The sequence below is a fragment of the Patiria miniata genome, unplaced genomic scaffold, assembly GCF_015706575.1.
Source record: "Patiria miniata isolate m_02_andy unplaced genomic scaffold, ASM1570657v1 HiC_scaffold_2, whole genome shotgun sequence".
NCBI lineage: Eukaryota > Metazoa > Echinodermata > Asteroidea > Valvatida > Asterinidae > Patiria > Patiria miniata.
Window position 1 is genome coordinate 11695177 of NW_024037058.1, and position 15910 is coordinate 11711086.

Below are 15910 nucleotides of genomic sequence, written 5' to 3' on the forward strand. Positions count from 1 at the left end.
CCCCCAACAAAAAAAATAATAGCTTATACTTATTGCACCTGCAAATTAAAACCCCCATCCCAGTCCCGAGGAGACCTATAATATCCAAGTCCAGATAGGGTTAAGAATCTGTGTTGTCATTATCTTCTCAATGTGAATTTTGTTTGATTGAATTTCGAGTGAATTGCGGCTCCTCTCCCATGACTGTTTATACAGAGGGAGCCCCTTGAATTCGAAATCTGTTCCAACCAGAAACTACGAAGTTCATGTTGACAAAGCTCGTGCGTGGGATGTAATTTCATAAAGCCTGGTAGAGAGACCCGGAAAAAAATATGTTGGTACGTTTAAATTTTCAACAAATTGCCATATGATCTTGCCAACTGTCGATGTCATTTCTTGAGGTTGTTTTTTTTCGACATCGGAAATGAGCCTCCAATCTGCGTTGACGTTTAAGAAGTTAAAGCACTGTATATTTTTGTGGGGGAAAGGGCGCTTTAAAAAAATTAATCAAAAGGGTGCTGATTATTTTCATACAGTTAAGTTAATTGTAACTTCATTCACGGTGCATTTAACATGATCATAAAATTGCATAACAGTGCAGTGCACGCTTTTTTGAGGTAAACACAGCACTGGCGTGTCATCTGTACAGGGGGAGTAAAACAAAGAAAAAAGGAAACCAAAATGGCAGGACCAAATATTTAATGAAGCTCTGCATATAGCACCTTCTCTTTCAGCAAAACGAACACAATTCACATGGGAATGTATGTAAATTGTTTTCGAATAATAAGGGAATAAAAAATGTGTTTGGCCGGGCACATTATTTATTACCAGTCACCGATACCTTTTTGGTCAATAAAATCAAAATAAGTCAAATATAAATAAGTCTTCAACAATTTTATTCAACAATTGTACCTCTTGTTTTGAGTAACACCCCCTGACCATGTCTATTGTACGTGCCTCGCGCGCGTAGTGCCAACAATTCCTTACATGGAGATTGGTGCGCAGGCGGCGCGAACCGTGTGATGTGCCGCAGAACGTAGAGGTGTTTTACCGGCGCTTTAAAACCACCCACGTGTCAGGGTAAACTGTCTTAGGTATATTATACTGCACTGGGAGATGGCTTTAATATGTGCAGGCTAATAGTTCTTGAACCAATATATGAAACACCATCAACCATTATGGAATGACTAAATTTCATTCTTTGGCCTCACAAGGGCGCCTCACGTTAAGACAAAGCAAAGGGCAAATGGCGTCCAAAACAGTACATACTTTGTCGATTTTAGTCTATTTTAGAATGGCAAGAACGTCTGGCATTGTCAGCGTATCTCTAACAATAATTGCCACTTATTTTCCATTTTAAAATTCTTACTAAATCACGCCATTAAGAATTGTCTACAATTTGTTGCATGCCAATTTATCTGAGGTAAATGAAAGTCATTGAAATGCGAGCTTAACGGTAAATGTGTTTAAAAAACCAAGTATGATTCTGGTCTTGAATGCATGTCGTTGGCTCGTACTTTCATTGCATATTAATAAAACAATGTGTGTTTGTTTGGACGAAGACCCTCGAATCTGAAATCCGGTTCAAAACCAGGAACTCTGTTTTTATTGTTTGCAGAGCACTCTTTGCTGGATATATTTTCATACAGACTTGTAATAACAACCGGAAATGTTTACGACTTAGCATGCTTACATTGTCTGAGATTTGGTGTTTTTTATGGCATTAAGTCACATACTTGAAGGTTGTTTTCGTAAACATGCAGTAATGACCATACCATCTGCGTTAACATTTACAACGTGAGACAATCGATGTATTACTTTTGAAGTATCTTAAACCCGGATGCTTGATACTGTAAACACCCTCTGAATCCGCCTTGACTCAACTCCTAAAGACCCCCCCCCCCCTGGCCCCGGCGTCAATCCTCCTCACGCGTGCCAAGTTACTTCATTGGTTTAGCCTTATGGACCAGACGTTATTTGTGGATGCAGTGTTATTCATAAAACCAAATTCGTTTCCTTAAAGGATCATCCGCATAATCATCAAATGTTGTGTGGTGTACTGTGAACGTCTTGTACAAAAACTAACCATGCTGGTGTTTACGTGACGTTTGCAATTTTGGAACTTTGCCGGTGTGGGGAAGTTTGTTTACATTATATTCATGGTTTTTTTTTTTTATATTTATAGACACTTCGACTCTATATAACACCAAACCTTGAGTGTAAGAGCAGAGACAGTTCTAAAGGTGTCGCACCGCATCCATCGCGTGAGACAATTGTTGCAGGAGATTTTCTGAGCGAATCAACTTCATACAAACAGCAATGATGGCATCGACTTGGATTCTTGCTGTGCTTGTGGTCACCATATTGTGCCGTAAGTATGACAATCAAGAATTCATGAAACGAAATTAATGGTTGTATTTTTTATTGTCCAGAGCATTGGTATACTTTTGTATCAATCGTTTTCTTTAAGTAGTTATCTTTAATTAACGCGATAAAAGTTCGTTATGTGTGTTGAATTTACTTTAGAATATTTTTTTTATGCTTGATAAGCTCAATGGATCACGGACCGTAGGGGTCTATTCATGAAGTAGTAAAACTGTTTCGTCTTTCTTGAATTTATTACTCAAACACATGCCTGTACCTGTCTCTTACATACGTCAAAGATTGCTTGTTTAGCATTTTCACCTCAAAACATTAAACGATGTTTCATCCATAATTAAGAACTATACCTTGATAGAAATGAGCGCTTATCATAGTACGTGTTTTCATCCGGTGTTTTATGAGTTCTAATAACAAGTGCGAGTGCATAATAAGCTTTGGCCGTGTTGCAAGAAGTCTTGCATGAAAGTCTTGCATGAAATCGATCAAAATGATCCCTGCCAGAGCTTAAAAATGCGACGCCGACAAATGCGACGCCGATGGAACATAATGGAACCCCATACTTTTGGTCAATTTTCGGGGACAAACAGACAGACCGACCAACCACCAAGTGATATGAAGAAGCTCCCTGCAGTGGCAGCCTCGTGTTTGTATCTTCGGTGAATTGCCAGTAATTTCGTTTGTTGAGAATTGAATTTTCGTATCTTTTTAGTCTTTTTAGTCTTTTCGTATCTGTTAATAAAACTCATGATCCCCAAAATGCGTCGGCATTGGCTCTTAGAAGCCCGAAGAAACTTAGGAAGAGAATAAACCAACGCTCCGTTTTAGACTGACGTAGGAGATAAAACTCTGGAAAGATATTCAAACCCAATTCACCTGTTGGCGTTCATGGGTGGGATTCGAGCCCTAGTCACAGAGATGAAAGGCGAGTACCGTGCCCAACAGTCTGATCCAGCCGAGTGTAGTGATTTCTAGCTATTAGCATGCCTGAACTGTGCACACTTCACCAATCATGATTTGTGTTTTTAATTGTTTTACAGAACTCTCCTCATGCCACCCTGTCAGTGGCGGATCTGGACCTACCCGTGTAGGACACTCATTTTCTTCAGGTAATTTACCAACCATTAAACTTAAAGGACACAATTCCTTAGCCCTTTCAGGACCGATATAGGGGCGCAGTATGCCCCTCCGATGCTCATTATAATTGCTGCGGAACGCCATGAAATGTAATGATATTTGGGCCACTATGGTATCCAAACAATTCTGTGGACATCACGGTTGCCGTGTCAACTGATTGAAAACCTTAGTTTTATAAACTTGGGTCCTTTTCTTATAAAACCATGGAAATGTGCAATTTATGGATAAAAAAATACTTCGACCAAATATATTAGCTTAACATTAAAATTCATGGACACGCGATAAACTACAATGCCGAATGAAGAAATACCAGGCAGTAATAATCAGTATATCGTTTGTTTCGATTTTCGGTTAAACATGATGACCTTATTCTAAAAAAAGTCAGTAAAGTGATAAAAATTGACAAGACAATTTGTACCAATTTGGAAGCATTTAAATGAAAAGTGTATGTGTTATGTACAAAAAAGGCCTTTTACAGCATAGTATGCGGCTTGTTAAATCCCCATGTTGCATGCATATTTCATCTGACACACTATGGACAATGTTCACTTCACATCAAAATGTTGAGATTTATGCATGTGGGTTTTGTGCAATAACGCTCATAAAATGATGATTAATTAAGTAACGTTTTCCTGTGCGAGTAGATATTGGGGGCGCCGACAGACAAACCTCAACTGTCTAGTGACTTGTTCTTAAGTCTAAAGGTTTCTCAAAACCTTACTCTGGCCCAATATGAGGATTATCCACCACCAGCGACGCCAGTGCAGTCGAGCCGCATTAAGTCCTGATTTAACCTGTTGAATTAGTGAATAATTAATTCCTTATTATTTCATTAGCACCATGCAGCCCCAAGGCATTGGGGATGGAAGATAGAAGTATCCCCGATAGCAGCATAACGGCATCGTCCACCCTCGGTAGTCCCTATCTCCCAATCGCCGCTCGACTTAATGTAGGTAGGTATCGTGTCCTTTCTATAAACAACAATCCTGTATAAATACATGGTGAGTCACAAATAAATTTAAAGTGACCTAAATTAATTAGTTTCCCATTAAAAGCAATTACATTTTATACACCAATGAGCGTGTATTAAACGAGAATTGTCTTCCACTTATGAAAAAAGGGAATTACTGAAATTGATCCATACTGTCAGAACTTATGCATACATGTTTTATTAAAAGAACCCATTTTAACAGCCGTCCGTGAATTGCTATTGCGTAGAAGCTATCAGCTGATTGAACCCGAGATTACACATGCACAGGTATTCAAATACAAATGACTCAAGTCAAGTCTCTCAAGACTTAATCATTAGTTTATGTCAGACAATGTGTTTTGCATATGAAGAACAAATCAAGTCTGTTCCTCCAAACGATGATGGTGATATTTGTCTGTTTTCCTGTGCAAGTTTTCGTTCTTTCATGGAGGTAGGAAAACCCCATGGATCATTGTATTTCAAACGGTATTCATTCCATGCGTATTGGTACATGATCAGTGGTGCATGACTGAATATTGGGGTATTTCAATTAAAATTTAGTGATGAGAGTATGCAAATGACGTGACATTTTCCCCGTTACCAGTCAAAAACATGTACTATAACTATTTTATTTTTACAACGTGGAGCGAGCCACATCAGTACTGTTTAATTTTTGTTTTTCTAACTCGGTCACCATGTAATGTTGTGTGTTTATATTATGGTAAGCCTGTAGGATGATATTAAACATATTTATGTTGTATGCGGTTGCTTCTAATGGTAAATTTAGTCATATGTTTTTCTGCCCATGCTTCCTTGCTTATCCCAGCAGTGCTGTATCATTAGGGCCCAATTACTTGGCGCTGCTTAACGGCAGCAAAGACTATATATATCAGAACATTTCAAGCTAAGAAAAGCGCAAACATGATTTGGTGAGAAAAAGTATGGTTTCACACGGCTTCTTCTAGACTATTTGCTCGCAGGTTTGGCGCAGAGTTTCGTACTATAATATACGCTGTAGGCACAGAATGGTGACCATAGACTTCGGTAATTAGCATCAACATGAAATTAATGGACCAAAATTGTCTTTCAGTGGATTTGCTAACACGGATATTCTCTTTATCGTTTCATTACACAAAACTCCATCATGAGGGCCAATTTTAGAAGCGCGGCGTCGCGTGGTAATAAACAGTTTGGTGAAGAAAAACTCGGAACTATGTAAATTCATCCTGACGATTAGTGAAATGTGACGGTATGACCAAGCTCCATATATAAACCCACCCAAGCGGTGATTGGTCAGAATGCAGGTTTATTTTGGAAAATCAGCACCAGTTTTCACCAGCACTGCGGTTTATCGCTCGCGCTACCTCGCGGTATATACTGCTTGCTGAAATTGCCGATTGATTGTTTTATATTTAGATAAAAATTATGTTCGTCGGAATTACATGTGACCGTAGTTGTTGAAATAAATTCGACGTTTCGTAGCTGAAATACTCCGACCATGCACGGTTTCCACTCGCCGCTTCCACAATATAAACGTCAAAAGAAGATTAGCCTCCAGATTCTAGGTGTTAGTTCTGAATTTGCACATTATTTTCACATTGGCACATTTCCTATAACGATAAAAATGAAAACATTCTATCATGTCCAACAGGAAGTAATGGATGGATACCAAGCACTCCAGCAGATCAGTGGATCCAGGTTGACCTGGGTAAACCCACGGTGGTTACCGGGCTCACCATGCAAGGATACGCCACAGGAGCCGGTTATTATGTCACGGCATTTTCAGTCCAGCACAGCCTCACAGCCGAGTCGGATGACTGGCAGAGTTTAGCCAATGCCGACGGTGGAGCAATCAGAGTGAGTTACAGAGGGCGCTTTCCAACAGCATCGTTTGCCTAAACACGTTAGTTCCAAATTGGAACCAAGATATTTCATGTAGAGATTTCGATTGAATTGAAAAACCAAACTAATTATTATTTCTTTTCTTCTCATCTCTTCAAGTCGATAAATATAATTCTTTGTCATTCCATTTCATTAGTGTCAAGGTGAACGATATGTTATTTAATTTAACTAGCTGTCTTTTGGAGTTTCTTTGAATTATTACCTGATTTGTGACAACATTTCATAAATCTTCAGTTAAAATCGTGCGATTATTTTCATCCTTTAATCTCCTCCATCACCATTCATGACAGGAATTGTGAGTGAAAAGACCAAAGCGCTGATTCGAATAGAAAAAAAGCAGAATATCCACCTGAGACGATTGTTCCGAAGCTGGGACTAATTAGAATACTAAATGTGTAGATCATCAATCTGCGAAAAGGATATCTATCGGTGGAATTTGAAGCAGACATTAATACAATCCAGTCCAACGATGTTGTGGATTGAAATATAAATGATTTATGCTCCTATCGTTTGGTTTTTATAATGGAACTGGTAAATGCAACTGGGAAACCTGTATTAACTAAATTACTATATTCGATGGTAACTGTAGCGATAGCTAAGCAAAGGCAAACTATTTTCCAAGCTGTATCTGTGTATGCCTATAAGGGAAAACCATTATGCAACATTTTTCTGTGCCGGCATGTTTCGGAATGTTCGAAATGAAAAATGCACACTAATCCTGCTTGTACTTGCTTTTTGGTGTTTTTTTTAGTTCACCTTGAGCAGTGGTCGGACGACGAATGTCACCTTTCCTGTGCTACCCATAGCAAGGTTTATTCGCATACTACCCCTGGCCTGGGATCATTCTAGTTACAGAGTGAGGTTTGAGGTATTCGGGTGCCAAGGTACTTAACGAACGCTATTGATTCGTTAAAGAATAATCACATTTAGCAAAGTCATCATTTCGTTCAAAATTATTTAAAGATCTTTAAGACATGACATTTTACAGCGTTAATGCTGAATAATAATAATATCATCTGCACAATGTCTTCCCATTGCATTCAAATTAGTTCAGTAATATTTTTTTGTAATGGACAACACAATTTCCTGAAGTTCGATAACAAATGTTTTTTCCCCATTACATACGTTGTATTTTAAATCAAATAAAACAAAACGAGTGAAGCTGATATCACAATTGATTGATAGTTTAATGTTTTTAACTTTTCTAAATTGCAGTCGTTCTTATAGTTTAATTCAAACTGTCAAACTATTTTACAGTCCCAGATGGTTATGTGAGGTTGGTGAATGGCAGTGATGCTTTGCGTGGCCGAGTGGAAATCTACCACCACGATACAGCATCCTGGGGAGCGGTGTGCTCTAATGACTGGGGGATAAACGACGCAATCACGGTGTGCCGTCAGCTGGACCTCGGTGCTGCAATCCAGGCCAACACAGCCTCAGAATACGGGAGAGGTGACCTGCCGATCATGATGAGCCGAGTCGCCTGTGAGGGGACGGAGAGCCGACTGGCCGACTGCCCGTTTGTCTGCACCAACTACCAGCAGTGTGAAAGCTCAAACGTTGCCGGAGTATTTTGCTACCCAAAAAGTAGGTGCCAGTTTTAGTCCGCCTGATATAACTGAATGTTGTTCCATCTTCTTATCAAAATTAAATGTTTGGCTCATTAGGCGTGTTTTTATTCATTCCTTGGTGGATTTAATGTCACAGTACTTTTTGATGATGTTCACTCCTCCGTTTTTACTGGATTCCGATATTTTTTCCCTGTACTATACTTGTGTTATACTTTTTGGAATGATCCCGAGTTTGTTTGTTTCAGTTTTTTCTTGCGAATTTTATGGGTTTTTTCACCTCAAACCGTTTATTCGATTTTTCTCCAGCTATCTGTTTGGAATTGTAGGCTACGGTTAACCATATTCATAAAAAAATGGTCATGTTCCGATATTTCAACCAGATAATTTGAAGTAGCGAAAATATTTTTGTCCATAAAACAGCTATTTTGGCCTTGTTTACATTTTAATTAATTTATAACAATGAATGCATAAATGTCTTCTAAGTCTTCGTAAACATTATGAAACAAAAGTCTGTTGTCATGTACATGTTATGTTGAATGAGCTTTATTCACTCCTTGAATCGTACTTGAAACAGATACTGTTCGGTTGGAGGGAGGCTCCAATGACTTCAGTGGCCGGGTAGAGATCTTCCGAAACTACACGTGGGGAACGATCTGCGACCGTGGCTGGGACGCCACGGATGCCGGGGTGGTCTGCCGACAACTCGGGTACAGCGGCGCCGTGGAAGCCAAGTCCGGAGCGCACTACGGGGAAGGAAGCGGCCTCATTCATATGGAGGGCGTGGCCTGTACTGGCTCAGAGGAGGGACTCGCTAACTGCCCGTCCCTCTGCTGGACAGCATCTACCTGCAGCCACAGCCGAGATGCCGGGGTCATCTGCAGTGTCGGTAGGAACACAGACAGTTTTTGATTCATCTCAAGAAGCAACGTTAAAACATGACTTCGTGAATTTGGCATCTGCCAGTCTGCTTTACAATCACAGACAAAGCACAAACAATGAAACAAAGTAAAAGCAGCTGCTGAAATTTAAAGGTATGTTAATACACAAAAACCACTGAGGTCTCACTGAATTCGAAACTACTTGGTTCATCATTTCCGATATCAGTGTTTTAAAAACACAATCAAATATTTTAGAAAATAAATCACGTGTGGCATCATGAGTCTTTACAAACTCATCGAGGTTATTATCAGGTGAAACGCGTGCATTTTGGGAACCCTATTGGTCAAAGGAGCATTAAGATCGCGTCTAATTAAATTTATTGGATAAGTATGTTGTGAACATCATAACTATGACTGTATTTGAATTGATTTTTTTTCGTTACTTCAGAAGACTAGTGGTTCTGAAGAAACCAACCCCAAGTGACGGGAAACTGGACTGGCTTCAAGCAGTTCCTGCGATAGCCCTGCCTTTAGGCTACAAGTAGTTATATACTCCGTTGTGTATTAAATGTATTATTGAATTCGTAGTGTAATCACCTTCATCCTGGGCCTTTCTTTTAATTTTGACGTATCATAAGGAAAGTTAGTAACTTGGGCCACGCCTAGCTACCGCTAGAGGTCGCCATACAAATTCTTAGGCAAAATCATTTTGTCATTTTGTCACAAATTGTGAATCTCTCTACCTAAGGCATTTTGTTTAGAATGAAAATGAACTTTGTGACGAATAGGTGAAAATAGAAAGCTGCTTTTCTCGCCAATGGGAGCCATGTTGGCCAACATGCATTTTAGTTGGTCACATGACCATAGTTTTCACATCTAAAGTGGATATTTGATAGTTTTGTGCAAAGAAAACATGGTTTTGACCCACAAAAATGCGAATTTCCATACTTAAATACAAAAATAAACATTGTATATACGTACTAGCACTTTTAAATTGGTTGCCATGGTAATAATGGAATTTCACAGAAGTTGTTTGACACCTTATAAAGGGTGCGTTCGGTTAGCTCACCTGGGTCGACTCGGTTTAACCCCGTGCCGTTCGATAAGCTCTGACGTCATTCTTGGGGCTCACCCTGGTCAGCCACCACATACCCTGGTCGTGGAGCAGTGGTGGAAATACGTCACACGCATGCGTTGTTCATTCCAAGAAACGGACAAATATGGCGGTCGAAAAGTGGAAAAATCGATTACACAATCATCACGACCATGACTCTTCGCTTCACATTCACTATCGTGTTTCTCCTCCAACTGTACCAGCATCTGAATACTCCAAGGAATACTTGGACATGGAAACCTGGTATTCCTGCAAACCGATTGCTACCAAATCGTCACTTCTCAAGCTCAAGTGAACCCTGCTGCAGTAAATTCAAACCGAACCATCTCTGCACCGTTTTGGCACTATTGCTTTCTGGCGACATTCATCCCAATCCCGGACCTCGTGGAAAACAGGCTAATATTTATCCCTGCGGTCTATCTGAGTACCCAGTAACTTGGAATTGTGAAGGAGTAGCCTGCGATGACTGTAGTATTTGGTTCCACCAGTCATGTATTGAATTGTGTTCTGCAGACTTTGAATTGCTAAACCACTCCACCGCTCAATGGAAATGCCATAAATGCAGCAGTGTTAACTGTGGCAGCTTCACCTTCCATAGCTACGAATTTGATTGTTCAATCAATTATTACCTACCTCATCTGGATCCCGACACTTCAGTGAATACTCTTCTTTCCGACCACAACTTCAGCCCACTTCAGACAAGTAGCCCAACAACAGACAGAAAACCAGACCAAGCTCAAAGTACCCAACATCTACAGCCTAACTCAACTCCATCGCTACCTGCAGATAGTTACTCAATGTATTGCTTACCCAATAAGCAAAATCTGAGAATAATGACCGTGAACTGCCGTAGTGTGTTAGCCAAAAGATCCGAACTTGCCGCAGCCATGGAAAAATAAAAACCTGATATCGTCTGCGGAACTGAATCCTGGCTTAGTGGCATCAAGCCTGGTCAAAACCCATCTGAAGGATACATCAAATCTAGCGAAATTTTCCACGATAACTTCTTTGCATACTGAAATGACCGCAGTGCTCTGGGAGGGGGTGTTTTATACTTGTTCGTCGGAACTTGATCTCAATTGAACAAGCGGAACTTGTTACAAACTGTGAATTAGAATTGGTAAAGGTTAAACTCCAAAATAGCAGGGAACTATTGATCGGATGTTTCTACATACCTCATCAAAATGCCAGTGACATAAATGAACTCAGCAGATCGTTGAAAAAACTAACAATAAACGGGCTCTCAGATAAGCATATAATCCTCGCAGGAGATTTCAATTGCCCGAACATTGATTGGGACAATTGCACTGTCGACCCAAGAAGCAGTGACACGCACATACAACAAAACTTAATTGACATCACCGCCCATTTGTCACAAGTCCACATGTTACCTACACGCGGGGACAACTTGTTGGACTTAGTGTTCACATCAAACTCCTCCTTGGTGAAGTCTTCAGTTTGTGCGGCAGGCAGGATGTATTACTAAAATGCTACAAACCATGAAATTACTATCCCTTCCGGAAAGACGAAAGCAACTACGCCTGATACTCCTGCACAAGGTAGTTGCAGGGCTGGTACCGGCCATCCCCTCACATCTATACCTTACACCCAGAAAACAAGGCAGAAAAATTCGGCCAGGAAAGATTGACGGTACATCCTCATCGAATACCATAGCAAGCTCCATCGCGATAAACTCCAAGTGCTTCAAAGTATCGTGGTGCAACACAGATCAACTTAAAAACTCATTCTTTACCAAATTAGTTATTGACTGGAACCATCTTGAGGAAAACCTTGTTCAAGCCGACTCGGTCAAGAGGTTTAAAACCCTCCTCGGCCACGGACCTCACTCAGTGTAACATATCCCAGCGTACACCCTCTCTCTCCGTTGCGTTAATGCCTGAGTGGGTTTCTGCAACGTACCCATTCAGATTACAGATAAACATAGGCCTATTGAGCTCATTGCGACTTTAGAGGTTGTAATTCCAGCCCATCTTTGTTACTTTTTTTTTGCGATTGACGAAAAAGTAGTGAAAATCAAAGTTAGACTCATATTCAGTTCGAAACGGGCCTTTTGTCAACTACGACGCCGCGGCTACGGAAATCACGAGAGGGTTTACGGTGGAGCGATCGATTAGCACGACTCTCTTATTAGCCATATAACCCGTCTGCCTTTATACCGGTGACGATCTGGGTGAGCTACTCGAACGTACCCTATAATAAGTAAAGTCACTACATTTCATGCTGATCAACCAAGACATTCCAGAATGTTATTTGTTTATAATGTGGGCACATGGTGTTTAGTTTAAAGAAGGGGAAACAGAGAAAACTGAAATTCACTACATACGATGATTTACTTTTTGATTATGTCATTGAGGACGGATAGGGTTCCTTTTTGTTACATAAGAAAACAAGTGCATTTACAATCAATAGTGCTGATGGCCCAAGCACAGGTACTTTTCACTTCATAATACAACTGAAGTAGGTCACATTTTTGTATCTAAAAAGACATACTACGCTATTATGATTAATATTCATTCATAATTTTCACTTGCTCAGTTATATTTTTTCAATTTGCATGAACGAGACGCATGATGAAAAGTATTTACACTCAATCAATTTAGTCAATTACAAGGCATGTTTTAATACAGCGTATAGCAGAAACTGCTTTGTAGTATTGTTTATGAATATATAATATAAAAGTATCTTACGTTCGCCATAGCCTCCCGTGAATACTTCGTTCTTGGAATCTACAGTCAAAATTGCATCTTATACCAAAATATTTACACATTTTTCCTAATCAAAACTTTTTAATAATTATTTGTGTTTAAGTACAAAAATCATGACCTCATGAATATTCAAACGCTATTACTCATTTCGGACGGCTTATTGTGTTATCCTAGAAACTTCGAGTCAATTTTAGCAATCATTGTTCTTATCAAACCTACACAAGATGCTTGTAGTTAAATCAATTTGTTGCACTTATTAAAGCTGTTAGTAACATTCGAAAGTTTCGATCGCTTGCCAATTTATTTTAAAAATGTAATCATCAATCTATAAGAATCTAACCATATTCTTGCTCACTTTAAGAATCTTATAAGATTGTTATAAGAATTAAGATTCTTATGAGAATCTTATTCAGATCTTATAAGTTAAAATCGTACTGGATGATTTTAATATATAATTAACTCTTCATCATTGTTATCAATAAATATGTCATGGTAGTCAAAGACGTATTCTTACATCTGGCGAATTCAAATTTTCATCGATATTTGCTCTTAAAGATAGTGGACCAGCCACAATGACAATTTTCAGGACGATTAGGTTAAACAGAAATAAATCAGCCGTTTGATTTGAAATCATAACTGAAAGGGAATGATTAATCTCTCTAAGAAATGATTATATTCATGTGGGCCTAGTTATGGTAATGAACATGTTAGGATATGTCATCACAGCTTGTACTTCTGATGTTGCTGCTCTTCAGCCTGCAGGTGCATGATGGTCTCATGGTGATTGGGTTCCAGATTAGTCAGTAGCTGGTCAGCGATACGATTGCGCAGCCTGGTGCTGACCTGCCAGAAAGACAAACATTTAGAGATGGAAACAATGGAAGAAGTTCAGTCTGAAACTATGAATAATTTAAAACTTCAAGGACAATAGACTCTTCCTTAAGACGTATGCAGGCAACAACATGTACCCCTCTCTAGTGCCACACTGCATATTTCCAACCACGCCATCACAAAGTGCATTCAGATCAGACTTGTGATGGTCATTAATTTGGTTGAACAATAGACCGGGGACATAATGACGTCATGATTTGTTTACATGTGTGTCTTTCCATGGGAGCAATTACTGGCTCTCGTCCGCTCCTGGCTCCCATAAAAAAAACCGCTTGTATAAACAAAGCATGACATATCATTATGATTCCGTGCTATTGAGAATACCCCGTTCTCCCACAGTACATTCAGGATTTAATTCTAAAATGCCATAACATGGGGCTTTAAATACAATTTACTGTCATTGTCATGCAGGCGAGGATCAACATAATATTTGGGGGGGGGGGAGGAGGTCAAACCCCCTGCTCTGACACAATAAAGTAAAGCAGTTCTGCAGCGGTTAGTATATCTGACGGGTCTGAATCTGACGGGTCTGAGCCCCCCCCCCCCTCTCCCACAATATGAATTGTCCTATCTACTTGTCGATATTTCACTGTGCAACCGCACTACTTTGTCGATCACCGTGGGATGACCGCGCCGGTGGTCAAAAGACCACCAGGGCGGGAGCCGGACCGATGGGGGGGGGGGGGGGGGGGGGGGGGGGAGGGGGGGGGGACCGGGCGACTCTCGGCGGCGGTTCCAAAACTCCCGCCTACACCCGGAAGACAGCACGGTGGCAGGCCCCTCCGGAGCGGGGGCCGGCCGGGGACAACCAAACCTCGGCTCCTTGGACGGCCGGGTTTTTCTCTCTGAGCGGTAATGATCCTTCCGCAGGTTCACCTACGGAAACCTTGTTAGGGAAGCTTTACGGGCCACTTCACAACAGCGTGATATTCAGCCGATGGCTCGTCCGTTTATAAATGGTATTTTGACACCTTGCAAAACTTCCGATGATGAATATAAACGACCCTCACAACAGGCGACAGGGGCGGATCCGGGAATGTTTGCACTGGGGGGGGGGGAGGGGTGGTGTACATCAACAAAAACCCTGAAATGTAGACTTTTTTCTGGAAACTTTTGTATCCGAAAATCAATAGGTGGGGGTGGGGGGCTCGCATATGGCGAGCCAAAGTAACATTTATATAGCATTAGCAAAGTCATCTATACTACAATTCAAGGAATCTCTGTCTGTCTGTCTGTCTGTCTGTCCGTCTGTCTGTCTGTCCGCCGATTATCTCCAGAACCGGGCACCGTATGGAGTTGAAAATCGGCGGGTGCATTGCTCGGGACAACAGAATGTGCAGTGCCGAGTTTGAAGTAGTTTGGACGAGGGGTTCTCGAAAAAGCTGCAAAAAAGCAGTATTTTCTGAAGCCTAGCGCGCCAGAATATAGCCTAGAACTCCGCGCACTGCTGTTCTTTTCAATTGTTTACGTCATGTTAAAGCAAGAGCGCGCGTGCTCAATATGACGCAAACAATGCAAAAAGGACGGGCACGCACACGTGCATTGTAGGGCGATACCATTGTCCAATATGGGTGAATAGCACTGCGTACCATATGTTTCCGTACGTGATGACTGCACGGGCACATGCATTTTGCAGTCGATTGAACCACTATTGTAGGCGGTGGATTGAGCAACCTTACTCGCGTAGGTGAGTAGCTGCACGGGCGTATTGGTGAATATCAGTGCCGGGGATGGCCTGGCGACATGTACAAAGTGCGCGCAACCTATGAGTGTGAGTTTAACCTGTAAAAACAACACAATTGAATCGTGTGCGTTGTTTGCATGATATGAGCATTTTGGAATTGCCCCTAACGAACAGGTGCTTTTTTTTGACGGGCCCTGCAAAAATGACGGGCACATTGTAGGGCGATAGCACTGCACACCATGTCTTCGTACGTACATATACGTGAGTGGCATGCACGGGCACATGCATTTTGTACTCAACTGAGCAACCATCACTGCACTGTATGTGCCAGGGGGGGGGGGGGGGGGGTGACGACATTTTGTGAGTTTAACTTGCGAGTGTGCGTTCACACCATTGAATAATGTGCGTTGTTTGCACGAGCTGCAGTTCTCAACTGCCCCTTCCGAACACGCACATTTTCGACTGGCCCTGCACTAGTCTATACTACAATTCAAGGAATCTCTGTCTGTCTGTCTGTCTGTCTGTCCGTCTGTCTGTCTGTCCGCCGATTATCTCCAGAACCGGGCACCGTCTGGAGTTGAAAATCGGCGGGTGTGTTGCTCGGGACGACCGAATGTGCAGTGCCGAGTTTGAAGCGGTTTGGACCAGCGGTTCTCGAAAAAGCTGCAAAAAAAGCAGT

General features: G+C 41.1%; 1 protein-coding gene across 1 annotated transcript; it reads left to right on the top strand.

Annotated features, from left to right (window-relative positions):
* Positions 1–2088: 2088 nt before the first annotated feature.
* On the top strand, positions 2089–12937 carry LOC119726515 (deleted in malignant brain tumors 1 protein-like). Its single transcript, XM_038198237.1, has 8 exons — positions 2089–2350; positions 3399–3467; positions 4332–4448; positions 6117–6322; positions 7119–7251; positions 7625–7954; positions 8513–8824; positions 9265–12937. Exons 1-8 carry the CDS (start codon positions 2299–2301, stop codon positions 9270–9272), a joined length of 1227 nt encoding a protein of 408 aa, XP_038054165.1. The 5' UTR covers positions 2089–2298; the 3' UTR covers positions 9273–12937.
* Positions 12938–15910: the final 2973 nt, after the last annotated feature.

What these genes read in the sequence shown, in the direction of transcription:
- LOC119726515 (XM_038198237.1), top strand. Translation starts at nt 2,299, where the DNA reads ATGATGGCATCGACTTGGATTCTTGCTGTGCTTGTGGTCACCATATTG. An exon ending in CGCCGCTCGACTTAATGTAG is followed by an intron (nt 4,449 to 6,116) that starts GTAGGTATCGTG and finishes CATGTCCAACAG; the next exon opens with GAAGTAATGGATGGATACCA. An exon ending in AGTATTTTGCTACCCAAAAA is followed by an intron (nt 7,955 to 8,512) that starts GTAGGTGCCAGT and finishes TACTTGAAACAG; the next exon opens with ATACTGTTCGGTTGGAGGGA.